This window comes from Babylonia areolata, chromosome 30, assembly GCF_041734735.1.
Source record: "Babylonia areolata isolate BAREFJ2019XMU chromosome 30, ASM4173473v1, whole genome shotgun sequence".
In the NCBI taxonomy this organism is placed as follows: domain Eukaryota; kingdom Metazoa; phylum Mollusca; class Gastropoda; order Neogastropoda; family Buccinidae; genus Babylonia; species Babylonia areolata.
Genome location: NC_134905.1, coordinates 10,791,307 through 10,818,855, shown reverse-complemented (window position 1 = coordinate 10,818,855; position 27,549 = coordinate 10,791,307). Strand labels below are relative to the sequence as shown.

General features: G+C 44.0%; 1 protein-coding gene across 4 annotated transcripts in view; it reads right to left on the bottom strand.

Moving 5' to 3' along the window:
* LOC143275197 (mitogen-activated protein kinase kinase kinase kinase 4-like) overlaps nt 1-27,549 on the bottom strand; it is a 331,965-nt gene that overhangs the window by 165,288 nt on the left and 139,128 nt on the right. For all 4 annotated transcript variants that reach the window (XM_076579163.1, XM_076579166.1, XM_076579165.1 and 1 more), the window contains exon 19: nt 13,874-13,965. In XM_076579163.1, coding sequence (XP_076435278.1) covers nt 13,874-13,965 — 92 coding nt within the window. The remainder of the gene's footprint in view (nt 1-13,873; nt 13,966-27,549) is intronic.

The following is a 27,549-nucleotide window of genomic DNA, read 5'->3' as shown; positions in this document are numbered from 1 at the left end:
ATACACGTAAAATGTTACATGTTTGTCTGAGTGTGTATGTGTGCGTGCCTGAAACCTGATTGAATGACACAGGAAACGAATGATGAGCGCCCACTGGCAGCCATTAGTCAGCTCTACCCAAGTAGGCAGCCTGTTGTGCTAATGACCCCATGTTTGTAAAGCGCTTAGAGCTTGGTCTCCGACCGAGGATAGACGCTATGTAAATATCCATATCAATAAATCACCCACCTGCCTCCCCCCAAACCCCTCCCTAGAGGCACGGCAGGTACATCACAGTCAGGTACATCACAGTCCTTAACGAGCCGTGACACTGTCTTTTGCACCTGGCTGGGCCACTCTTGCCCCTACCAGCTATGCAAATCTGCCCCCTGTGACAGCAGCTATGGATCCAGTCAGCTTCCACAGTCGCTGTGTCTAAACTGGCCCTCTCCATGAATGATTTATGTGCATATATGTGCATGGTGATATAGTGTCGGATGGAATTGGGGAAGCAGTTGTGAGAAATGGCTTGTGAACCAATGAATAAACAAAACAGAGTCTAGCTGGACGAAGGCAATCAGGGTTTGAAAGGAAACAAACGCATGAAAGAAACGACACCCACACACGAATGCACAAACACACACACACACACACACACAAACACACACACAGAGGCACACACACAGAGGCACACACATACACCGACACACACGCGGAGCACAATGGAGGCCCCGGAGTGTCTGGTCATAATAGAAGTGCTGAGCTACATTCTTCTCTTTCTCTCACTAGCAAAACCAAGCAGAAGGTCAATACAAAAGAGTGATGAAGAGCAGAAGAATAAAGGCTGAAATAATAAGCCGAAGTGGGAGCATATTTTCATGTCATAGTACCTGAATATCGCGTCCCAAAAAGGTGGACAAGACTGGAGTGATTGACAAACGACCCCACAGCTTACTACTCTCAAAGGAAAGTTGTCCACACAACTAAAGTCAGAAGCTCAAGAATAATGGCTTTTGATAAAATAAAAGACTGTCCAGCTATTTTCATATAATTGCTGTCATACAGCTTCCTCTCCCCCAACACCACCACCACACCCAATCTATTCTCCCTGTACACTACCCTTTCCCCTTCCACCATCATTGCCAACAAGTGGAAGTGCATTCAGTGCAGCAGCAACTGGCACCAGAAGTGAGAAAACAGGAAAGGGGGTGAGGGGTGCTATGGTGATGGGGAGGAAGCTGGAGCGCAGAGGGTTGGGGGTATCCGGTAGAGATTGCCGTGTAGCAAGCATACCAAAAGGTCATAAATAACAATGTGGAGGCCAGGGATTTTTTTGGCTGTCATTCTTAGATTCTATGAACATTGCATGGCAGCTGTTCCTACTGCTGGATGGGTGGGGTTGGAAAGGGGGTTCCCACCACTAAAATACATTCACATCTCGTTCCCACCAACCACCACCTTTGTAGAGGTTGGAAAGGTATCCCCATGTCCTTACCCACTACATAAACTGAAGGTCATCCTGACAAAACAAAAAGGACGGGACCCACCGGGGATGAATGAGATGGGGTGGAGGGGAGGGGGAAGAGGGGGACACTGTTCCTGACCACAATATGTAACACAAGTCACTTGCACTGGTCAAGAACAGCCCAATTTGTTTTGCTGAAGTCTTCGTTTTATAAATCTTTGCCTGTCCAACTAGCTAAAGGAGTGAAACCAACCAAACTTTTCTGTCAGTTTATCTCATAATTATTTATCTTTGTCGCTTTTAACCAAGCCAACCACACAGGGCCACATCAGGGCTAAAAAGAAGAAGAGAAAAAGAGTAAATATTGATCCCATAGAACCAAGCAACAACAAAACCACCTAGGAAAGGAAATCAGGCACATGTACAGTCTTGATTCATGCACGTAAACCTAAAACATGCTTCTGACATTCACCATTCTGTCAATTTTCCGTGTGTGTGTGTATCCCCTCACCCCCCACCCCACCCCCCCCTCCACCCCCCCCTCTCTCTCTCTGTAATACAGTATACAATATGAATAGTATGTTTGGAGTATTATATTATTTTGGCTTGTAATCACATGCAGCATACATTTGACAGGAGTATCAGTTTCAGTTTCTCAAAAAGGCGTCACTGCGTTTGGACAAATCCATATATGCTACACCACATCTGCAAGGCAGAGGCCTGACAGCAGCATAACCCGCTTGTCAGGCCTTGAGTGCATGCTTATGTATTTGTGTACCTACTGGTGGATTTTTGTTGGGCTTTTTTTTGTTACAAAATTATGCCAGAGGACAACACTCACTTGTGTGACAGGAGACAGAGGGAAAGAGAGGGAGATTGATTGATTGATGATTTATTGTCAAAAGCATTTACAGCCATTTTGACAAGGGGGGATTACAAAAAACAAAAACTAATTAAGCAAATACCACGAAACACACACCGCAACAACTGTACGCAAGAAAAGGGTAGGGAAAAAGAACAACAAAAGAGCAAACAACATGTGGACCATCCACGGTCATAATTCATTTGCTTATATAATAATTAGTGAATCCGTTTATTCATTAGCGTTAGGGGTCATCTGTATATAATTACGTACCTTTTACTTGATTCTTTATACTGTCTGTCCATTTTCTAGTGCTTTCTGCCTACAGTTAAGTGCTATGGTAAGAAATTTTGACATAGCTGTTACCATCACTTCGTTCTCATTTTTTAGCACGTGTTGCATGCGGGTCAAGTCATCAACGGGACTTGATTCTATGTTGAATGGATATCTGTTTCGGATGTGTGCATATGCGGGACAGTGGAATAAAACGTGAATTTCGTCTTCTTTTTCGGAGCCGCACATTGGGCAAGTGCTGTTTGCCTCAGCCTCAGTTAGACACCATACCTTATGGCTCCTCAATCCGCACGCTCTAAGTCGGAATCGTGTAAGGGTATCTCGGAATTTCTTGGTGGTAATAAATGACAAATATTTTTCTGCACCAAATGTATCTTTAAACGAGTAGTGCCTGCTGTACTTTTCATTGTGTTCTATTTCTGAATGCCAGTTTTGTTTGTAACAAGAAATCAATCTATCTTTGAAAACTGCTATGAAGTTATTTTCATACCCTACACCTTGGCATAACCATACTACACCCAAACCATTGTCGTTTAGAATTTTCTGTATTTTCGATACCCAGTTACTTTTTCCTAGTTCATTTTGTAAATGGAGCATTTCATATGTTTGTCTGCTAATTCTAGTTAAAGGCAGTTTTATTAGTCTGAGCCAATATTTAACACATTTCACTGCAGTTCTAATAAAAAGAGGATACCTGCCTGTCTCCCCATACAACAGCTTATTTGATGAGTGCATAGGCATGTTTAGAAACCGTTTAATTGAAAATGTATGCACCTTTTCTATCTGGCTAATAGGTCCAGGTTCTAGACCCCAAACTTCAGAGGCATACGTAAGTATGGGTTCTATTTGGCTGTCAAATAATTTCCAGAACAGAGCAGGACTGATAGAACCCAGGCGTTTCATGGCGTTGAGGATTTCTATTACTCCTCCTTTACTCTTCCTGCACCGTTCGTCAAGGGAAGTAGTGAGGCAGAGTTTAGTCGTGAATGTCAACCCTAAGTATTTGTATGCATTTGTAACTTTCACTTCAGTGTTACCATACAGCCACTTTTCACTTGACGACAAATATCCACCCATGCGAAACACTACAACGTTTGTTTTAGCTAAATTAACTGTAAGACCTAAGCGATCAGCTTCATGATTTAAAACATTCAGTTGATTCTGCAGGCCTATAGGGGTGCTTGACACCAATATCACGTCATCTGCAAAAAGCAATAAGAAGATTTCTACAGCATTAGGTATCATCTGGATGCCATGTTTACCCATTTTTGATAGTTCAATTGCTAATTCATTGATAAGAAAAGAAAATAGCATGGGACTAAGTAAACAGCCCTGTTTAACTCCTCTTGGACAATCAAAGAGATCAGAATACAAACATTTGTCACGCACACATGCAAGTACAGAAGTATAAATTCCTTTCACAGCTTTGTATAAATGCCTGTGTATACCTGATTTTCTTAAAACATCCCATAATATATTTCTGTCCACCGAATCAAAGGCCTTTCTAAAGTCCACAAACGCAATGTAAAGCTTACTATTATTCTGTAAATATTTCTGTACAAGTCCATACAATGTAAATATGTGATCTACTGTGCTGTAGCCCGCCCTGAAACCTGCTTGCTCTTCGACTATCTTTTCCTCTCTTTCTGCCCAAGCTGTTAATCTTTTGTTCAGAATGTATGTATACGCTTTGCTTATAATGCTGGTCAAAGCTATCCCACGATAGTTGTCAGGTATATTTGGGTCCCCTTTCTTATGGATTGGCACGATTATTGATTTGGACCATTCTTTTGGGAATATTCCATCTTTGAACAACCGGTTAAAAAGTTGAACAAGGAAGTCAATGACATCATTGCTGGCATTCTTTAGCATCTCACTGACGACTTTATCACAACCAGCGCTTTTACCCGCTTTAAGGTTTTTGATACTGTCTATAACCTCCTCCTTTGATATATCATTATCAAATATAGGCTCTGAGCTTTCGTTAGCTTGGTCATAGTCATCAGGAATGTCATCCTCGCGGTTGTCATCTAAGTTACTGAATACCTTTGAGAAATGCTGATACCACTGTTCGCTTGTTATCTGATTATAAATTACCGATTTACGTGTGACTGTTCTTATTGTTTGCCAAAATTCTTTTGAGTTCTTGAAATTTTGCTTTAGTTTGGACAGTCTTTTTTCGTTATATTCGTTTTTCTTTTTGTTCAGCAAACGTTTATATTCCTTCCTTTCTGTGACATAAGACTCCTTATCTACTTGTTTATCTGTTCGTCTATATTTCCTCAGCTTTCTTTTCACTAATTTTCTTTTCTGGTCACATTCATGGTCAAACCATGCATTAGACTGTCTATTCTTGCTACTTACAACTTTTATCATGCAAGCAGCTGCTCCGGCTCCGTACAACGCTTTTGTCAGGATATCGACAGATTCATTTACATCAGATTTCATAACCTTTGCCGCGTTATTTAGATATTGTTTAAAGGATGTCGATTGGAGTTCTTCCCGATACGCTTGTAGCAGATCATTTGACCAAACAATTTTCTCTTCGAACCGCTCTGAGTCATCTGTATTATTCTCCTTTCTTGCTGTATCATACCAGATCAATTCAACTGGCGAATGCCAAGATTCCGTGCGATCAATAACTTTTACATCACATTTACTAGAAAACAGACTTTCGGAAATAATAAAATAGTCGATAACGCTACTACCATTTGGTGAAACATATGTAAACTCTCCTCTACTATCCCCTACACAAAATCCATTCAAAATGACACAGTTTAACATGCAACATAAATCCAGCAGTGATCGACCAAAATTATTGACAGTACAATCCTTAGAATATCTGCAAAAATTATCTTCACAATCAATAGACTTGCATCCTGGTGAGTAGTTTTCCATGTTCAAAACTTTGGCCTGTTCATTACCAGTTCTTGCGTTAAAGTCACCAAACATGACAAGATACAAATCCTGTTTATCCATTACTTGCATAATACATTCCACGAGAATCATGATGCCATCTTTCAATTCAAGAGAATCATACAGAGGGCCATTTTCAGGGACAACATAGCAAGCAATTAGCAATACATCTTTGTCTGCATTAAACACACATTTATCTGTTTTTATTTTATAGCAATAGTGTTGTTAGCATTTATTTTGATATGTTTAATGAAATCACGCCACTTTCTTTTAACCAAGAGCAATACTCCTCCTGAATGTCTACCATGCCTTGGTAGTTTAATTGCTGGTGCAGTGAACCTGATGTGATCCGGAAACAAACCGTCGAAATTAAAGGAGCTATCTGCAAAAGTTTCTGTCAAGCATGCAAAATCAAATTTAGACACATAGTTCATAAAAGAAGAGTCCTTGACCTTAGCAGCCAGATTTTCCACGTTAAATGTCAGAAAAGACAGATCACATGAATGGTCCTGCCTGTCCTATTGTTTATCACACTGAACACGGCTCGGGGTCACTGTCCTCTGGGTGCCGGGGCTTTGTGGGGGCGAGTTTCTTGTTTTTCTCCAGTAGTCACGCAGCTCACCTTGCTTCTGCTTTGTTTCACCACGTGTACTACCACTGCTTGCACGTGCAGGAGTGTCACTGTTCCCACGGGATTTGTTGATGGCACATGGAGGAATGTCACGCTGACCAAGTCGCACGCCATAAGACGGGGAATCCCCGTCTCTGTTTCTGTTTTCCCGATGGCTGGGACTCACATGGCAGGGGTCGTCTCCCAAGTCAGTCTGTGCTGGAGGGTTCCGGGTTGTCTCTTGTGTGCCGTTTCCTTTGGCTGCTGCTGCTTCGGCGTAGGTCCTGGGGTCGGGTCGTCGGGGGCCGATCATCATCTTTCCGTGTCGAAAGAAAGCCACCTTGCCCTCCCTCTTGGCGTCTGCTACAACGGCTGCTTGCTGTCTTGTCAGGTCGTTTGCCACCCTGACTCCACGGGACTCCAGATTGTCTCTGTACTTCCGATCGGACAGAATAGTCATTTTGTCTTTCCATCTGGAAAACTTGATTTGCATAGGTCTGGGTTTACCGTCCTGACTTCTGCCCACACGGTGAGCCCTGGATATATCGTCCGTTGTCCACTGTTTTGGACCGTCGACACTGTTCAAGGTGTCTGTCACAGCACGTGCACACGCATCGTAAGATTCTCTAACTGCGCCAGCAGTGTCCGGGACTCCGTACATACGAAGGTTGTCCCTCCTTGAAAACTGTTCCAGTCGGTCAACTTCAGAGTTCAGTGATGCCACTTCTTCCTGCAGTCTTTGTACAGAAGAAGACACACTTTGTACCGTCTGTTTATTTTGTTTGTTTTCTTTCATCAGACTGTCAATGTCCTTCCAACTTCTGTCAACTTGTGATGTTAACTCTGCGTTAGATTTCTCCAGACTGTCGCATCTTCTGTCAATGTCCTCACACTTCGATCGAACATGTCTGATCTCTGTTTTGATCGTTCCGATGTTGTTTAGAACCGTCTTCATACTGGACTGGAGAGAGTCGAACTGCTGGGTCTGTTGCCGTATTGCTTCTCCCTGTTGTCGTATTGCTTCCAATATCTGTTCCCCTGTGTCCTGCCCTATGTCTCTGAACACTGTGTCAGTGGGGGTACAGTCGGACAGTCTGCTTTCTCTGACTTGCCTTTCGTCCTGTTTTTCTTTCTCCACTTGCCTGTGTGACACCTTCGCTTCTGTTGACTTCTTTGGGGGCCCGGGATTCATTTCGATGTCACCACAACACAGAAGGTAATATATCACAAACACAAACACCACCACCTCTGCTCTACTTCTTGTCATCACAGTTCGAGCACGCATTTTCACAGCCATCACAGCGCGTCGTGCCATGAAACTCCAAAACGTTGACACAAACAGGCCACAGCAGAAACGAAAATGGAGATTGTGAGACGGCATGTCCACTTCACAAGTAAAACTTTACATCAAAATGTTCAGCAGGAGAGGGAGAGAGAAAGAGAGAAGAGAGAGGAAGACAGAGAAAGAGAGACTGATAGAGAGAGATGAATCTAAATAATCTTCTAATAAAGAAAACGTTTTTATATAGCAGCATAAAAACTAATACATGTTGAAATGACACCCATCCACAAGACAAACATATGCACAAGCACACTGGCACATTTTCGGGAGTGCTTATCTGTGCGGGGAGGGAGGGGAGACATTCAGAGTGTGTTTTGTCAGTGTGGCTGTGTGTGTGTATGTCATGTGTCATCTTAACATGGAGAGAGATATGTGTGTGTGTGTGTGTGTGTGTGTGTGTGTATCTATCTATGTGTGTATCTATCTATGTGTGTGTGTGTGTGTGTGTGTGTGTATATATATATATATATATATATATATATATATATATATATATATATATATATATATATAGACAGACAGACAGACAGATCTTGTAATGCATTTCATAGAATGTGTGTGGCGCATCTGACGTCATTTGACTAAGTTTAATATTTAAAGCAATGCTGACGTTTTCTTCTTTGAGCGATAAATAAAAGTGATTGTAGTGGACGTAATAATGCCATTTAAATCCTATTTTTGACTCACTTGTGGGTTCGGTTGTCTGTGTCTGTGTGTTGGTGGTAAACTTTAACACTGTAGTTTCTCTGGTAATATTTTGGCTTCTTATTTATTTTTTGTGCACTTCCAAGAGGTGCATTGTCATTAAAATCAAAAAGAGTGGGAAGAACTGAATTTTTCCTATTTTTATGCCAAATTTGGTGTTGAATTACATTACTCTCTCTCATAATTAAGTCAAAATGATATCTTTTATATATTTGTAAAACAAATCTCTCTGTTTCTCTTTCCCTGTTTTGCTCTCACTCTCTGTGTGTTTTCTCTCCCCCCCTCCCTCCCTAGTACCTAGTAGGAAACCACACCTACTTGGACACCCAACACTTGCAGTTGAAAACAACAGAAGAAAAGAACCAGGAGTCATGCCCTGACTCTGGTTGGCTGGAATGTTCACACCATTTTAGACAGACACAACAGACCAGAAAGGCGCACAGCGCTCACTGCTAGAATGCTTGATCGCTACCAGGTGGACATAGCAGCCCTGAGCGAAACCAGGTTTGCCGTTGAAACCCAGCTGGAGAAAGTTGGAGGGGGCTACACCTTCTACTGCATTGGGAAGCCAGATGGCACCCCAAGAACCTCAGGCGTGGGCCTTGCCATACGAACCAAACTTGCACGACAGCTTGACAGCGTCCCACGTGGGATAAACGATGGGCTGATGACCATGCATCTGAAGCTGTCCGAGGATCGCTTCTCCACAGTCATCAGCTGCTATGCCCTGACGATGACCAACCCTGATGACATTAAAGAAGCTTTCTACGAGGAGCTCAGCCACACCATTTCAGTGGTAGACAAAAAGGACAGGCTGATCATCCTTGGGGATTTCAATGCCCGCATTGGCGTGGACTTCTCCTTGTGGCCAAAAATTCTAGGACAGCACAGCACTGTCAAGTGCAACTCCAATGGACTGCTTTTGCTCTCGCTCTACGCGCAGCATGGACTGACCATCACCAACACCCTCTTCCAAGAAGCGGACAAGTACAAGAACACATGGATGCACCCCCGCTCCAAGCAATGGCACATGCTGGACTATGTGATTGTCCAGCAGAGGGACAGAGGTGATGTTTCCATTACACGCTGCACAAGAGGAACAGTCTGTTGGTCAGACCATCGCCAGATACACAGCAAGATGAACATCAGACTTGCACGAAATGGTAATACTTACCCTGGCAAGGGGCCAGGGGGGACTCTTCATAATGATTTTTTTCAATGTGATTTTCTTTGTGTGTGTGTGTGTGTGTGTGTGTGTGTGTGTGTGTGTGTGTGTGTGTGTATGTGTGTGAATCAGAATTACAATCAGGATAAGAATCAGAATCAATTTTAATCATTAATGTAAATCAAACCTTAACAAGGTTTGTAGGACATGTATGCACAGTCACATATACCACACAAAAAGTAATTCAACAACATCAACAACAAAACAAAAAATATATATATATATTTGGCAGCAGTTTTTGACAAATTTTCCAAACATTCCCACAAGTTTGTCTTCCAGTTCCAGTATCAGCTAACTGGTTTTAATAATATTTGGAAGGTATGTTTTTAATTTTGTGTATGAATTCTTCTCAGTTTCTTTGTATAGTTCACAATCATCTAAGAAATGGTATTCATCATAAATTGTTAGACACTGTAAACACAGTCTCATTTCTTTTCATTTGTTAAAATATCTACCCTTTTCTACTGTAAAATCATGACAGGATATTCTTAATTTGCACTGTGATTGTTTTTGATTACAACTGAGATACTGTTTTTGATTACAATTAAGACATCCTTCAAGTAAATAAGGTTTTGGTTATGTATTCATGAAAAAAAATTATTATGAAATAATAATCTTGATTTATTTTCAGATTTGTTTCTCTTCCAATATAAAACAAATCCACATTCTCGTTTATTCATTATAATGTGATTAAGTCTGTGACTATTGAATGTGGACTGATACTGGCCAGTTCAACATGTAAACAATTATTCCAAAAATTCAACACTAGACTCGGCAAAAATCTCCAAAGCAACAACCTCTGTAACTCTTTCCAGCCAGCCTGTCAAACAGGACATAGCACTGGATCTGCTCTCGTGCAAATGATCTGCTTGCAGCTATGGATGAAGACTAAATTTCTGTTCTGATCTTGTTAGATCTTTCCACAGCATTTGACAATATTGATCACCAAATTCTCTTTCCCCGATTAGAAACTATTTTTGGCATTTGTTCCACAGCACTCAAATGGTTCAAATTGTATCTGGCAAACAGTAAACAGTTAGTGTCTGTCAACAATTCCACATAATCCCCAGCCCCTCTTCTTTTTGGTGTCCCACAAGGCTCAGTTTTCAGTCCTATTTCACCCCTCTGCCTGATATCTTCCAGAACCACACTGTTGCTCATCGGTTGTTTGCAGATGACACGCAAGTACAAAAATCAGCCTCACCACAGAATGCACAAAAACTTCATGTTCTGGAAAAAAAAAGCACCCACAATACAAAATCCTGGACGAACAAAAACAAAATAAAATTTAATGATGATAAAACAGAGTCAATTCTCTTTTCCATTCCTAACCTGTCTCCTTCCTGTACTCTTCTTACCTCAGTTAAAGGTAGGCTCCCATAATATCCAATTCACAAGTAGTGCAAGAAGCATAGGATTCATCACTGATTCTGAACAGTGTGTGTGTGTGTGTGTGTGTGTGTGTGTGAGTGCGTGCGTGCGTGCGTGCGTGCGTGCGTGTGTGTGTGTGTGCGCGCGCGCGCGCTTGTGTGTCTGTGTGTGAGTGCGCACATTTGTGTGTGTGTGTGTGTGTGTGTGTGTGTGTGTGTGTGTGTGTGTGTGTGTGTGTGTGTGTGTGTGTGTGTGTGACATACTTCATATGTAAATCTGTGCTTATGTGCAGGTGTACATGTATGTCTGTGTGTGTGTACATGAATACTTGTGTGTGTATAATTTATGTGTGTGTATGTGTGTGCATGAATGTGAGTGAATTCTGTACATTTTTTACACTTGTTTGTGTGGTGCTTGTGTGTGTAGTTTAGTCATGTTGCGTGTGTGTATATCACTGTGTATGTGTGTGCATGTGTGTTCTGTGGGTGTGTACATGTGTATATTTGAGCTTTTTTTTCTCTTTTTTTTCTTTTGTGTGTGTGTGTGTGTGTGTGTGTGTGTGTGTGTGTGTGTGTGTGTGTGTGTGTGTGTGGTTTGTGTATGTGTAGAAGGGGTTGTGTGGATGAATGTGGTGTTTGTACATACAACTTTAGGTCTGATCTACTGTTATTCAATATGTTTTTGAACATCATGCAGTTTCTCCATTTTCATAACAACGTAAGGGATGCCACCTCCAAACAGCCTAGCCTATGACAGCCTCTACAAGATCCGTCCAGTTGCAGACCACCTGCATGAAAGGTTCCAGGAAGTGTAAGAGCCACAGCAAGTAGTGTGTCTGGATGAGAGTTTACTGTTATGAAAAGGTAGGCTCTTGTTCCACCAGTACATGCCACTGAAGCGTGGCAGGTTTGGCATCAACAGGTACCTGTGCATGAAAGGAAGCAGTGCCTATTGCTACTGCTTCAAAGTGTACACAGGGAAGGAGGACCCCCTACATGAGACCCAATCTAGAAGCTGTTGGTGCTGATAACCCTGAAATGTCTGTCTGACGGATGCAATAGCCGAGTGGTTAAAATGTTGGACTTTCAGTCTGAGGGTTCTGGGTTCAATCTCAGCAACAGTGCCTAGGTTCTGTGTTTGACTGAACTTAAATCCATACTTTTTTTTCAGAAATGGGGCCAATAAAACCAATCAGAAATAATCGTCAAAAGATGTCAATCTCATAACTGATATATAGTTTGTTGTAAATTAGTATTGTTAATAATATTTCCCTTCCCAAAACCTGGCCCCACCCTTTCTCCCAGGCTTCAAGGTCTTCACACTTGCACCTTCATCCCCTCTGAGGGGTCATCCCCAGATAAAAATGACAAGAGACTCTTCACAAGCCATCATACACACACACACATGCACACAGTGTCACTCCAGACAGATAAACTCTCCCAACTGCAAGCAGCCAGAGAAGCACAGCACAGCACAACACAACACTTCAACTGATCGCCATTATTATTTCAGTCAAGTTCAGAGCCATATAACAACAAAACAGCTTAAGAACGTCAGCTTTAAAAACAGTCATGAAGCAGGTGGTGTGGGGAGACAGGCACTGGGGAGGGTGGTGTGAGAGGGTACGTAAGAGAGAAAGGTCATTATTTACTTGCAACAGGTTTCAGTTCCAAATCAAGACGAGTTGGGAGAGGGAGGTGAGGGATGGAGAGAGGTGAAATTGGAGGGCATGGGCAGGGTAGAGGGGGAAGTAGAGAGAGGGGATGGGGGATGGTCAGAAGGGTGAGTGTGACATGCCACTAGCACTCATGTATATTCAGCTTGCTGTTTTTGTAATTTCATTACCACAGCTACAAGGAGTAAAATGTGTTGGACTGAGAACAACAGAGTCTAGAAGAAACAAAGAAAATCAAGGATATGATAAACAGATTTTTTTTTTAATTTCAAGCAAAAAACAAACATAACAGCAGAAAAAAAAGACAAACGAGACAGACATGAAGATCAGAGAGACAGATAGACAGACAGGCAGGCATACAGCCAGACAGAGAAACAGACTGATGCAGAGAGAAAGAGAAGGGGGGGGACAAACGGCAGAGAGAGAGAGACTGAGAGGGGAGAGAGAAATGGAGAGAGAGAGAGAGACCATGTCTGAGACAGAGATAGAGACAGACAGGAAGAGAGGGAGAGGAGAGATGGAGAGAAAAAGGGGTGTCAGTGGGAAAGCAAATTGCTAGACTTAAATCTCATCATCATATCATCCTGCCTTGCCACCAAAATTGAAACCTCAAAACAGCTTCAGTTTAATTTGTATCTCATCATCTGCATCATAAAATGTCAGAAGCAATGATTTGACAAACAAACAAAATAAATAACAATTTTTAGAATGCATCAAAACAGGGAGAGACACAATAAAGCAGGATCAGAGAATGACAGTGGGAGGCTGACAGACAGAGCAACAGAAAGATAAAGAGCATTGTTTGTTGTTTTTCTCCCCACCATCAAGGGAACATACATCATCCTTCAAAATGAAAAGCACATAAAAATCAGCATGTTCATTGCTGCAATTCAAGTTGAGGAAGAAAAAGAATAAGAAGACGATATTTTAGAAGACACTGCAGACCAGACAAACTTACTCCAAAAAAGCATACTGCAATTATTTTTATTTTTATTTTTTTCAAAGTTGACCATCAAATCTGACGCTCTTGTGTGTGTGTGTGTGTGTGTGTGTGTGTGTGTGTGTGTGTGTGTGTGTGTGTGTGTGTGTGTGTAAGTACAAAGCAACATGAGCCTGGAAACAAAAATTATTTTGCAACTATATTATGTGTAGAATGCAGGAAAATTAACTATGTACAACAAAAGAAGGTAATCCTATTTTTAATCACTTTGTATAACTATCTACTATCGCAAATTGCAAGACTTATTCCCCTTGACATTGGATTTCATAGGTGATTAGTGCTGGGCGACCTGGGGGTAAGAGTGTTAGGCGGGACAGATAACAGCTGTCAGAGACAGAACTTGTGAGTCATGTTACAGTGCATGTGATGAAATGAAGTTATCCTGAGTAAAGACTCAGGTGCATGTTGAGTCAAAGAAAATGCACTGACCCTTCTGGCGATGAGCGTACTTTCTCCATCCTCCTCATTGACCTTGGTCAGATTGAGGTCAAAACTACCGGGCAATGGGGGCTGTACAGCTTCTGTTGAACACAAAAGACAACATGTTTACTGTCCACCATGTGACTGTGAGACACAGAGAGAAGGGAAGAGAAAGGGAGGGATGAAATACACATTCTCTTGAAAACATGCAACACAATGTCTACTGTTCACAATGTGACTGTGAAACACACACAGAGAGGGAGGGAATGAGTATGGGAGGGATGAAGAAAAGTACAGCTTCTGTTGAACACAAAGTTTCAGTTTCTTAAGGAGGCATCACTGCATTCAGACATATCCACATAATGATAAATGCTACACCACATGACTGCTAGGTAGATGCTGGTGTTATCCCCATTCGTCTGTTCCCGATTCGCCTATTCCTATTTTGCCTATATACTCAACTGCTCTGTGTGTATGAGCATGAGTGCATCTGTGTGGTTAGAAAAAAAAAATCCAGGAATCCATATAAATGAAACAGCACTGAAACAGCATGGCAGTATCCTGCCTTTTTCTGTTGTGTTTTGATGTGGCACTGAACCACTCAAACCTTATTGCAAATCAACATCATTGCGGATTCTTTTGTTGATGAAACATCAGAAATGCATGCGCGCGCGTGCACACACACACACACACAAGCTTACACATACATGCAGTCACAAACACATACACACACACACACGCCACACACACACACACAATTTGACAAAAACAATTTGCCTAATTTGTTAAGGAGATCTGTATGCACTCACTTATAAAGTAAATACAGAAATTATCTCAAGCTTTTTAAACAAGGTTCTGTTCTTCATGATGAAAAAGCAGGAGTAGCTTTTGCAATACGAGAATTGCAAAAAAAATCTCCGTCTGTCCCCCACCCCCCACCCCTTCTCCCCCATACCCCCTCCAAAAAAAAAAATGCATCACTTGGGTAAACATTTTTCTATATTTACTGCTGAACTAGCTGCCATTATGGGAATAAATAAGTAAGTGAATAAATAAGCGAATGAATGAATGAATGAATGAATGAATGGATGGATGAATGAATGAATACAGAAACAAATAAATACAGTAATAAATAAATAAATAAACTCATAAAGCGGAATATGGAAGAAGGTTAGATGGGTCTATTACTGCCTAAATAAACAACAACCATTTCTAAAACAACAAGAACAATAAATAAATGAATAAAGAAATGAATGAATGATTGAATAACAAATAACTTAATGAATGAATAAGCAAATAACAAATAAATAAACAAATGATAAGTAATAAATGAATGAGTGAATAAACAGGTAAGAAAAACTCTAGATCTTCCAAATAAAGATATCAAATTCTACTCTGATTCACGATCAGTGTAACATGCTCTTGGAACTCGAAATGAAAAAAATCTTGGGTCAAGGGCTCTCCATTTCATTCATGAAATACAGATCAAACATGACAGATCATTCCATGAAACAAAACAAAGTTTCCTGTTAGTGCCGGATCTGGTATTGGTTCCGTCCTGGTGCTGTTTCATGTTGATAGATTCAGCAAGTCAGTTTACTATTTGTGCTATTTGTGTTGTGTCGGTGCTATTTCAGTGCCACAATACCATGACTATACACAGTTACCACGAACTTATAAAATATATGTTGTTATTTAGGCATTAGAAATCCCCCATGCCTAATTATGCATTTGCTGGTCAAGGCATCTTGCTGTGACCTTATTACAGATTTAATTAATCTCCTGACGAGCGGCTGACAGACTTTAAACGACACAAATCAGTTTATGAATATAGCGAATACAGATCTAGTGCAGCAAAGTATTTGTGTGAATGGTCACAAGTAGTGCGATAAACAAACACACTGTATACAACAATAGTTACCGTGATGTAGTCAGAGCGTGTAGTGACCTAATTTCAAGACAAAAAGGAGGAGTTTGTATTATACTCCATGTTTGGTGATACATATACTTACCATGTCAAACTGATGCAAACTAGGCCTATTGGTTTGCTCTGCTTGGCCAAATTTCGCATGGTTAACAGTGAAAAGACGACCCATCTTACCTGGTCCGCTCTTAGCCAATCAAACGCCTCTAAAAGCTATAAGCGCTGAATCATTCCGTGGCCATCAAGAAAAATGCCCCATGAGAACCACGGCAGAGTCGCGGGGATGGACGGGCGGGCATTCGAGTTTGACATGGTAAGTATATGTATCACCAAACATGGAGTATAATAAAAACTCCTCCTTTTGGTGTCATATACTGTACCAAGTCAAACTGATGCAGAATTTAAAGCAAATGGAGGAGGGCAACGCCTACTGGTTCGTATGGAGAGCCCTTGTAACTGAGCAGTATTAGCCGCGACAAAGGAAATCCCCTTGGAACCATCAGCCCTGGTCATACGGAAATCCCTGAGGTGTAAGTTGATGAAGGGATTCTCAGACTGCCAGAAGGCTGCCTCCAAGACATGCTGCAGTGGCACTGAGTGCTGGAAAGCAGCCGAAGGAGCTATGGCCCGCACTTCATGAGCTCTGGGATTAAGACAGCTGATATCCCTCTGAGAATGAGAGTAGGCTCTACGAATGACCTGGGAAACCCAGTGGGAAATGGTGCATGCAGTGATGTCTTTCTTGTAATTTTCATTGAGGGAGATGAGAAGACGCCTCTGAGAAGAACACCTATGGCGACACCTATCCCAATAGTATCTGAGACACCGAACAGGGCAGAGATGCCTATCCTCATCATCTTGGGCAAGAATATTAGACAAAGGTCTGACCCTCAGAGAGGGGGAAGGGACCTCGGGGTCTTGGTTCTTAGCCAGGAACTCTGGAAGGAAACGAAGAGTGATGGAACCATCTCTGTGGAAGGCCAGATCTTGTGGCATTCCACTAAGACCATGAATCTTGCTTCTACAATGGCCCGTGGCCAGCAACAAAAGGAAAGTGGTCTTGAGGGTGAGCAAGTCGAAAGGAATAGTCCCCAATGGCTCGAAGGGTTGTTTCACGAATGAAATCCAGCACCAGGAACAAGTCCCACAGGGGCACTCTTCTGGGGTTTCTAGCTTCCTTCAGAGAGGCGCACCCAGCCACCTCTCTGAGCAGGAAATCCGCTTCAAAGGCAGGACCACCTAGCTGTCTGATTGTGGTACAGATGGCAGACCTGTACCCTCGCACAGAACTAGCAGACAGGTTGAGAACCGAGGAGCAGTGAGCCAGAAAGTTGGCCAGCTGCATGCTCATAGGGTTAGTAGGGGGAATGTCCTGAGCCGTACACCACCGCAACCATTTCTTCCAGTGAAAGTCTTACAGTCTCAGTTCCCTCCCTCTTTGCTTTGGTGACTATGGAGAGGAGGTCAGAGGAGGCACCCCCCTGGGTAAGCGCCGCTGACACAAAGGCCGACCGAGGGGTCGAAGACTTCAATGGTGATGCTGACAGTTCCAACCGCACAGCAGCCACGCGTGCAGGTGGAGCAGTTGAGGATTGGAATGAGGAATCCCCGAATGAGGCAGCCTCAGCAGATGAGGTTTGGTTTCGAGTTTCAGGGGTGGAGCATGTGTCAGGGGCTGAAGGTCTGAAAACCAGGGCTGGGCTGGCCATTTCGGCACAATGAGAATCAGCTGCGGGCGTTCCAATCTGGCTTTCAGTATCACCTTAGACACAATTGGAAAGGGAGGAAACACGTAGGCAATCAGACTGCTCCAGTCTAGAGAGAGAGCATCCACTGCCCATGCTTCCGGGTCGGCGACCGGAGAGATATAAGTGGGAAGTCTCTTGTTGAACTTTGTGGCAAAGAGGTCCACCATCAGCCGAAACCACCATTCCCACACCCCCTGAAGGGTGTCCTTGTCCAGGATCCACTCTGTGTGGATGACACTCTTGGACCTGCTGAGAGCATCTGCCAAGTGCAATTCCCTTGCTGTGGCACCAATGGAGGAGAGCCTCGGTCCGCAGGGAGAGGTCTGCCGAGTGCGCTCCCCCCCCCCCCCCCCTTTGTTCACGTAACATGCGACCGTCATATTGTCTGTGAACAAGCGGATGGTCTTGCCAGTGGCCTCCCCCATGAAGTGCAGGAGAGCCCTGCGGAACTGCCTCTAGTTCCAGAACATTGATGTGGCATAGGCACTCCTCCAGGGACCAAGTCCCTGTTGCATGGAGTGAGTCCATGTGGGCTCCCCAGCCCAGGGAGGAGGCGTATGTGAAGAGTGCCACCTGAAGAGTAGGTGGGGCTATGGGCACCCTCTGTGTCCAAAGAGGGGTGGTTAGCCACTCTGATGTCACCTCGAGGAACCACTCGCCCAGACATCTGGGTATCCCATGGTTGAGGGCTCTGGGACCACCGTAGCCTCAGTGCCCTTTGAAGAGGGCGCTTGAGAACCCTGCCCAGGGGAATGAGAGGTGCCATGGATTCCATCATGCCCAGGAGGGAAGAAAGTGTCCACACTGTTGCTTGGGAGGAACGGCGCAAGTGGCTGAGGAGGCCTGCCAGATGGTCCCAGGGATCTGGTGTCGGAGAGACTATCATGGACTGCGTGTCGAATCTCATCCCTAAGAAGTCGAAGGACTGACTTGGGGACAGATTGCATTCTTCCTGGTTCGTGAGGAAGCCCAGTTGGGAGCAAAGGTCTAGAAGTCTGGCTGTATGACTCTGGCACAAGACCTGCAACTGGGCCAGGATAAGCCAGTCGTCCAGGTATACACAGTGACGAATGGATTCTGACCAGACGATGGACACAAATTCCCGCACCACCTTGGTAAACAGGAAAGGGGCAAGGGACAGACCAAATGGGAGGGCTGAGAACTGGAACACCTTATCCCTCCACACGAACCTCAGGTACCGACGGGACACCGGATGGATAAGGATATGAAAATAAGCATCTTTCAGATCGATAGAGGTAGCCCAATCACCCTGTTGAATGGTCTGCTGAATCTGTGCCTGTGTGTCCATCTTGAATTTGATTTTGGGGAGGAATTTGTTGAGGGGGGACAAGTCCAAGACTGGTCTCCACCCTCCCGAGACCTTTGGAATCACGAACAACCGGCCATAAAAACCAGGGCCCCGGTCCGAGAGTTGAGATATCGCCCCTATGAGGAGTTGGTGCGATATCTCTGTCTCTAAGATGCTTTTCTGCTCCGCCGATCTGGGCACATAAGGACGAGGAGTGGATCTTAGAGGGGGGCAGTCCTCTGCCCAAGGCAGCATGTACCCCGACTCTACCACCGACACAATCCAGTCGTTGAGTCCCACAGCACGCCACTGCTGTGCATGCCGGGAAAAGTTTCCTACTTGGAGGGGCTGAACGACTGGCGGTGCTGAATCGGGGCCCAGTCATTTGGGGTGCTGCCTTCTGGCCTTGGGCATGGCCGGTCGGCTTGGACAGACATGAGGTGGTTTCTTCCTCATGAGTGTTCAGTGCTGGCACTTTAGTTGGCCCAGCAAAAGTTCATGAACCCAGGAAGTAGGGCATGGATATAAATAAACGCGGCTGACAAACAGGCCGTGTCAGCGGCACTCGCTGTACACCTGTTCAGCGGTAAATCTGCTTTGTTTCTTTCGCGTATCATCTTCCCGGATGGATCGGAAATAGCGACAAAAGAAGTGGGTTTCTACAAAGAACGCAAAATAAGCTTTCCATTGACTCCAAACACAATATTTTCTTACATAGCAATTGTTGCGGCAACGGTTGAAACATACATGAAGAAAGAGAAGAGAAGGTCAAGCAGAAACATGATCACAAAAATCGTAAAATTTAAATCCCTCTCTAAGAAAACATACGCTTATTACAATGAAATCATAAAAATCACCAGAACATTTAGCATGCCTGCATGCAGATCAGCCCACCTTTTGAGTTGTAGATTTTTTCTTGTCAGCACAAGTGTTTAAATGAACACACTGTAGCATGGTGAGTGTGAGCAGCAGGGGGATGGACAGCAGGGTGAGTGTAATCGCTGCAGGAAATGTGTGGATGCTGTGGAAGCTTGAGAAAAGTGGGGTGGGGGCTGCGGGGCCAAGTGAAACAAAGAAGGCAGTGTCCAGGTTTGGCACGCGGGGCCAGAAATACCACGGTGAATGCGCCGGCCAGTGCAAAGTGCAGTAAAAAAATTTTAACCCCAGACGCTAGACGCTGCTCGGAAACTAAAGAGGTGGATTTTGTGCTCGGCTGAGCAGCCGTGTCCTCTGCCACTGATTCTGCACACGTCGCTTCGACTTTGGTGGCGTGGTATATGGAAGGGTCCTGGTGGCCGGTCTCTTCAATGGCATAAAACCCTGGCGCCCCTGGGAGGTGTGGGCTAAATATGAGGTCACCTCCCTGTTTGTCTGTGCCCTGTGGCTGACAAAATGGGGCGCATAATGGCCGAAAAGGGAGTGCTGCTGCCCTGGGATGGACCAAGGGCAGCCCTCTCCTCTACGCACAGCTCATTGGCCCTGTGGAGGAACGCGTCGAAGAAGGTATAAGCCATGGAAACCTCGAGGAGACAGCGGCGGGCCAATCTGTCCCACTCTGCTAATGTTTTAAAAGATAGAGTAGCTGAAGTGGGGAAGGTGGTGCACTGTGAGACCAACATCCTGTCCTGCGCGGAGTGCTCCGCTTCCCTGTGGGCAGGGTGGTCCTGTGCGTACCAGGACCACACCCCGCCCTTGGAGAAATCTTTAAGGAACTTGCCCGGGAAAAAAGCGCCCGGGGCAGAGAGGGACTCCCTACCTGGAGGAGGGATGGAAGCAGCACCCCTGACAGTGCAGGCTGGCCTATTAAGCCATTTCTGCGCCATTTCTGGCACTCTGAGTCGTCTGGTGGTTCTGGAGTTAGAGTCACATGGCCTAAGGAGGGTCAAGGGTAACAAAGTAGCCTGAGGGACTGATTCGGCATGCGTGACCCAATTGGGGAGGGTCAGTTCGAGCTCGGCTAAGTCCGAGTTTGGTTCAGGCTGGTCCCTAGGGAGGTGTGGGCTCAATCTGTCCCCCTGAGATGGGGTCGAAGAGTGCTCATCCCCTTGTTTGTTCTCATCCGAAGACAGGGGCTCCCACTCTTGTTCGCAGTTCATCCCCTGCTGGGTGCCATCCCAAGTGGATGTACCCGCTGGGGCGTCCTGTGAGCTGTGGTCCGTCCAGCGGGATGAGCTGGGACGATCCTGAGCAGGGACCATGGCCGCAGCTGTTATGTCCTTGACACCTGAAGCGGATGGGGAGCGTGTGGACCGTAGGTCCAACCATGCTTGGGATGGTGGGTGCCACACCTTCTCAGTGAGGGCATCCCTGGATGCAAGAGGGACCCATGAGTGCTGTGAGGGGACAAACACCCACTGATCTCCCTGTAGGACCCAGGGCTGGGTAGGTGGGTACTGCAGGCTTCCCCGGGCCAAGCGGGGCCCCTCAGCAGCCGTCGGTCCTGACAAGCAGGCCGTTGTGACCGTGGAGGTTATCTGTGGGTTGACAGAGGCCTGATTTGTGGACTGAGTGGCAATATTGGTCGAGGACCTCGACCTGACTGACAAGAAGTCGATCCCACTTGTCGGGGCTGTGTGTGTCACCCTGTGAGATGTGCTGGGTTGGGAAGACCTGCAGAGCAGGTGGCCATGCACCCTGAATCCCCTCACGAGTGCAGACTGGGTTGGCTTGGCCCGGGGTGGGCAAAGTAGGTCCCCCCTACCCCCGGAACCAAAATTTTCTCCCCCCCAGAAGGGGGTGGGGGAGGGGCGTCGGCAGAGCAGGGAGGAGGGGGAACAGCATTGGGGCCCCTGAGGGCTGTCTCTGAGTAGGGACCCGGGAAACGGCTGGGCGTAGCCTCCCCTTGGGAGTTTGTGCCTGGCCGCGAGTCCCCACCACCAAGAGAGGACTTGCCACTCCCCCATTTCCCTGCCTCGCGCTGGGACACCTCAGGAGGCAACGCTCGTACCCCTTTCCCCCTGGTCCCCTTCATGACCGTTTTACTGGTATGAGTGTCGCCTCTGCGATCAGCGTCTAAAGACGCACTGCTGCGGTCCCTATCGGGAGGAATCATGAGCTCCGGGCCTGGGAGAGTCTCTTGCCAGGTCTCAATCCCAGCTTCATGATTCCTGCCTTCGTGGGATGGCATACGAGGCATGGTACCCGCGCTTAGGCACCCAGCGAAAATCTGATCCCCAATAGAGAAAGGAAAGACAGGATTGACATAGAGGTAGAGAAAAAGGAACGATTCGAGGGGGCCGAGTCGAATCGAGTACACAGATTAAGAAATACAATAAACACAAGCCGCATGCAGCAAAATCAGGCCAACTGAATACGCTTAATAGCCAAAAAAAAAGCGCAAGACGAGACAGAGTGTAAACCTGACAAGATGGCATGGAGAGCCTTGGCCAAAGGAAATGATTCAGCGCTTATAGCTTTTTGAGGCGTTTGATTGGCTAAGAGCGGACTGGGCAAGACGGGTCGTCTTTTCACTGTTAGTTGTGCGAAATTTGGCCAAGCAGAGCAAATCGATAGATCTAGTTTGCATCAGTTATACATGGAACAGTACATGACACCAAATTTAGCCATTTGAAGAAAGTGCTGGTAGGTCTATCTGCCTCAAAATGTTCAGATAGCATCACAGTACATGCGTGCAACACATATTTTCATTCAGTTGTCTGTGGCTACAAATTTTATATTTGGCTTCAAAACATTTTAAGTTACGTGTTTGCCGGTCAAAGTCATCTGATTCTACTGTGACCAAAGTACATGTCTCGTGCTAAATATATTCAGCAAAGTGTCTGAAACGTATAATATACATAACACAACGACACACCGATTGTTTGAAAATCAAAAGTGATGCTCAAAGGAAAGACAACATTTAGATCTGCAGTTACAGTAACACAGCCAGTGCGTGAAGGGTGGCCTAATTTCACAGCTATTTGTAGCCAAACGGGGAAAGTTTCAAGATGTTTATTGCCTAAAGATGTTCAGATAGACTCACAGTTTATGTGTGCAACAGGTCATACTTTCCCTTGACAACCTAACTGTTGCAATTCGTTGTGAATTGCTGCAAACCGCTCAGCAGATAATGTTTTCGAAGACGCCATATTTGTTCACTTCATGCTGCGTCGATTCTATGAATATACAGGTCCTTCGATAAATTTTTGTGAGTCACACACACCACAGAGTTAAACAACATCAATCAAAATATTCCACAGAAAGCCTGAACTTTCAATAAATTTTTTTCTTCTTCTAACTTTGAGTCGGAAACTTGGCAAAATCTGAAGAATCAATGGGACCTGGCTGAAGTCGCAACTTACAGAGGGTAGCCAGTAAAACCGTTGAAAACTAACTACATTCATATGCTGTCTTGATTCAGAAGGTCTGGAGGAGACAATTAATGCCTGTTCACTGCTCATTTCCATATATTACTTCCAAGACCAGAATTTCCCTGTCTTCGTTGATTTCAGCATGCAGTTAAACTAGGGCAATAGAGTGCAGTATTTTTCTATATGGTTTTGACAGGCATGCACCTGAAAACACTGCAAATACTACAGTTCTTGGGTGTTTTGAGCAAAGACACTTATCGACAGCAAAGATAAGACTTCGAAGATGCAATATTTATAAAAATCCCGATCTTGATGATTTTGACCCTAACCACTTGTACAGCTAAGAATCGCTTGATGCGACTTTAGCCGGATTTTCACGTGCTGCGTCGCACACACACACACACACACACATATATATATATTAAACATACAAACATACGCACACACACACACACGCACACACACACACATATATATATATGACCATCAGAACAGCAGAGGAGATAACTGCTGCCACGACATCTATCCTAGAAATTAAAGAATAATGAAGCTAGGACAGCAAAGGAGTAACAAAAACAATAAGGAGTTGTAACTCTCTCCATGTACAAGGTACACAACTTTAGGTCAATGCTGCTTATGCTACCAATTCAGCTGGGTACTTTGGAACACATTGGAACAAGTATCTGGGCAAGAATTTGATTATAGTGGAAAGTGTCTTGCGCATGTTACATCCCAACTCTCTCGGCCGAGAGGGTTTTAGGACAGTTGGCATTGGGATGGTTCCCAAAGGCCAACTAGCCCCCAAGGCTGCAGCACTAAGAGCCAGTGCAATTTTGCCTCCTAAATAGTTTGAGAGTCATAGTCCTTCACAAAAGACTAAGCTGTGAATGATTTCCCATTTACTCCCACTTTGCTGTTGGCCCAACTGCAAACTTATGTCAATCTGTAGTATAAGCTAAGTGTTGGGCAAGACATGATGAGACTAGACAAAATCGTAATTATGCAAATGTTCTTTATTATCCAGCATTTGCCTCAAAGAAGATTAAAGGTTAAATAGTTTAAAGATCACATAACCATTTCCGGCCATCTGGGCAGAGAAATCAAACCCATTGTGTCTATAGGTTCGCTTAGAAAGGTGGGACAAACTCCGAATTACATTCACATTTGGGAGAAGAGGGTAAAATCGGAGAAGTGCATGTATGTAGTTGGAGATATTCAACAGGTCATAATCAACAAATTTGTACACTGATTTTCCAAAACGTTGAATACAATATTTGACAGCTATTTTCACATCTGCCACAGAATCAAAAATTGGCATAAAACTATATGAAAAAATGTTCTTGCTGCAGAATCATGATAAGAATATAACTGTAGCAATGAAATTATAAGCACTGTATTATATACTTGAGACACGCCCACCCTCCGCCATGCCCACTAACATCTTCAATGCTTGAAGCAATCAAAGGCAAAAACAGAAATTAAAGTTTTGTTTTTGTTCATGTTGCTTTCAGAAGCAACAAGAATGCTCTAAATCAAAATAATTCTGTTTTCAAGCTTCATTTGGTCAAGAGTCATACACAGATCATGCCTAACCCACTTTCCCATCCCTTCCCACCCCCCTTCCCACTCCCCATCATCCACTCCATTCTTTGTGGCAGGAGACTCAAAACGGAATGAACAACAATCAAGCCAACATGATGAAGTACCCAAATAACAAAACTGCTTTCGCCAGAATCGCTGTCAGCAAATTAATCATCTCTACTGACATGGTTACTTATTTCCTGAGCTTTGTCAACTTCAGTGTGACTCACTGGTCAAAGTTTGTGTACACACAAGCAGGAAAATGGTCAAACCAGAATGAGGCAGTTTTGCTTAAGGCTGCCAAGTATAGCCGAACGATTACGGACCTTACTTAAACAGAGTCATGACTGTGGCCCATTCCCTTTTATGGGGAAGCTACGATCATGGCCCATTGTGCTCTACAGGTTGACGTAAGTTATCACTTTCAATATTACTTCTGTGAAGTGATCTTGTCAGTGATTATGTATACTCTTTGAAGTAAATACTACTGTAAAATGTTTCACTGGTTTTTGATGGAGACTGATTTTGTGTTATTGTTTTTGTTGTTGTTTTTTCCATTTTTCTGTGATTGTGTGCGGTCTGTCAGACAGGTTGTGCTTCATTGAGGGCTGGTCAAGATGCAGTAACACCCTCCTCAGACTTTAAAACTTCAGTGAAGCTTTTCTGAAATGTGGGAAATTTGTGGCAGAGACCAGAGTTTTGGTGGAAGAAAAAGTGAAACTGCTCTCATCTGCCCAATGCTGAATTTTATCTACCCAGAACTAGAGCAGTCGCTGGATGCAGGTGTATGTGTGCTACCAGCTGCGTAGAGGGCAAAATCATTCACAAACAAAGAGCTATCTGATTCTTTCTAGACCGAATAAATGATGTCATTGATCTTAACCATTATACCCCCAACTCGCCCAATGTCGACTTGCAGTGTAACAACCCACCCGCCCGCTACCGTCGTCTAAACATGTGCTTACTATGGACACAGCCACTGTTGTTTACATAAATGAGACTCTCGCAAGATTCACAGCCTCATTTTCAGCACTTCCTGCCATGCATTTTGCACTTTTCAGAGTCTGATTCGCTTGAATTTTGACAAAGTTGTGAATTTTTAAAGTTGCAAGACGAGTTTGATGACTGCCGAGAGCTTTAGCATAATCTGAATGCCGATTCTGGAGATGACTTTGAACCATTTTAATGATTTTCGCATGAGAATCTTGTAAAAATCGATTGAACTGAGTGACCTAGATATCGGCTGACCAAGTTTTGCCAACAATGAGAGTGAAGTTGGTCACTTGAATGTGAATTGATCGCCGGACCTCCGAAATCATGAATCAAACACTGGACCTCTGAAATCGATACTGTCAGTGACTTAGTCTTGATTTCATTTATTGGCGTTCTGCATGATCTTCCTGAATGTGCTAGTTCAATGGAATATGCTACTGATTTGGTAAAGTTTTGCCAAAATTTTGAAGTTTCAAAGTTGCAAGATGAGTTCGATGACTGCCGATCGTAGTAGCGTAATCCGAACAACTATTCTGAAGATGATTTCTGCGTGAGAATTTTGTAAAAGTCGATCATACTGAGTGACCTAGACATCCACTGACTGAGTTTTACCGATACTGAGAGTGTAGTTGGTACTTGTGTGTGAATCAATCACTGGACTTCCGAAATCGTGAATTGATCGCCAGACCTCCGAAATCGTGAATCAATCGCAAGACCTCCGAAATCATAAATCGATCGCCAGACCGTCGGAATTGATACTGTCAGTCGTTGATTGCACTGATACTTACTGACATTCTGCACAATCTTCCTGATTTTGCTAGTTAAATGGATTATATTTTTCTTTTCATTATGGAGAAAATACATGTGAGGTAGGTTTGTTGCTTGTTTTTGTTTGTTTGCTGTTGTTTTTCTCCCGACCATCATAGGAAAACACACCATCCCTCAAAATGAAAAGAACATAAAAATCAGCATGTTCATTATTGGAATTCAAGCTGAGTAAGAAAAAGAATAGAAAGAAGATGTGTTAGAAGTCACTGCAGACCAGATAAATTTATTTAAAAGAAAATCATACTGTAATTAAAAGAAATTTGTTCAAAGTTGACCATCAAATTTGATACATTTATTTTTTGTGTGTAAATGCAAAGTAACATGAGCCCGGAAACAAAAATTCTTCTGCAACTTTATTATGTGTAGAATGCAGGAAAAATAAACATGTGCAACAAAAGAAGGTACTTATATTTTTAATCAATGTTTATAATTACCCACTATCGAAAATTGCAAGAGTTATTCGCCTTCGCATGGGATTTCAGGAGTGATTAGTGCTGAGCGACCTGGGGGCAAGAGATTTAATGCAAAAGACAGCAGGTGACAGAATGCTCCCTTCTGGAACACCCAGCTCCTGCTCGTGTATGTCAGAAAGAGTGCTGCCGACCCTCACTTCAAACTGTCAATCCTGTAAGAAATTGTGGTCAAAATAGGGGATATTTCCTTGAAAGCCGAAGTTGTAAAGATCACAGAGCAAGCTAAATTTCCAGGTGAAAATCAATCATTGTGTGCACATGTGTGAATGTCTAAGACAGCTGAACAGGCAGACTGGTTCATAATGAGACAAACAGACAAGCGCTTCACAAACACAGGTAATTTGCACAACAGGCTGCCTACACTCGGACAGATATGTAACATTTTAAGTGTATGACTGTTTTGTTTATTTAACCCACCATGTAGGCAGCCATACTCCCGTTTTTTTTTTTGGGGGGGGGGGGGGGGTGCATGCTGGGAATTTTTTTCTTTCCATAACCCACCAACGCTGACATGGATTA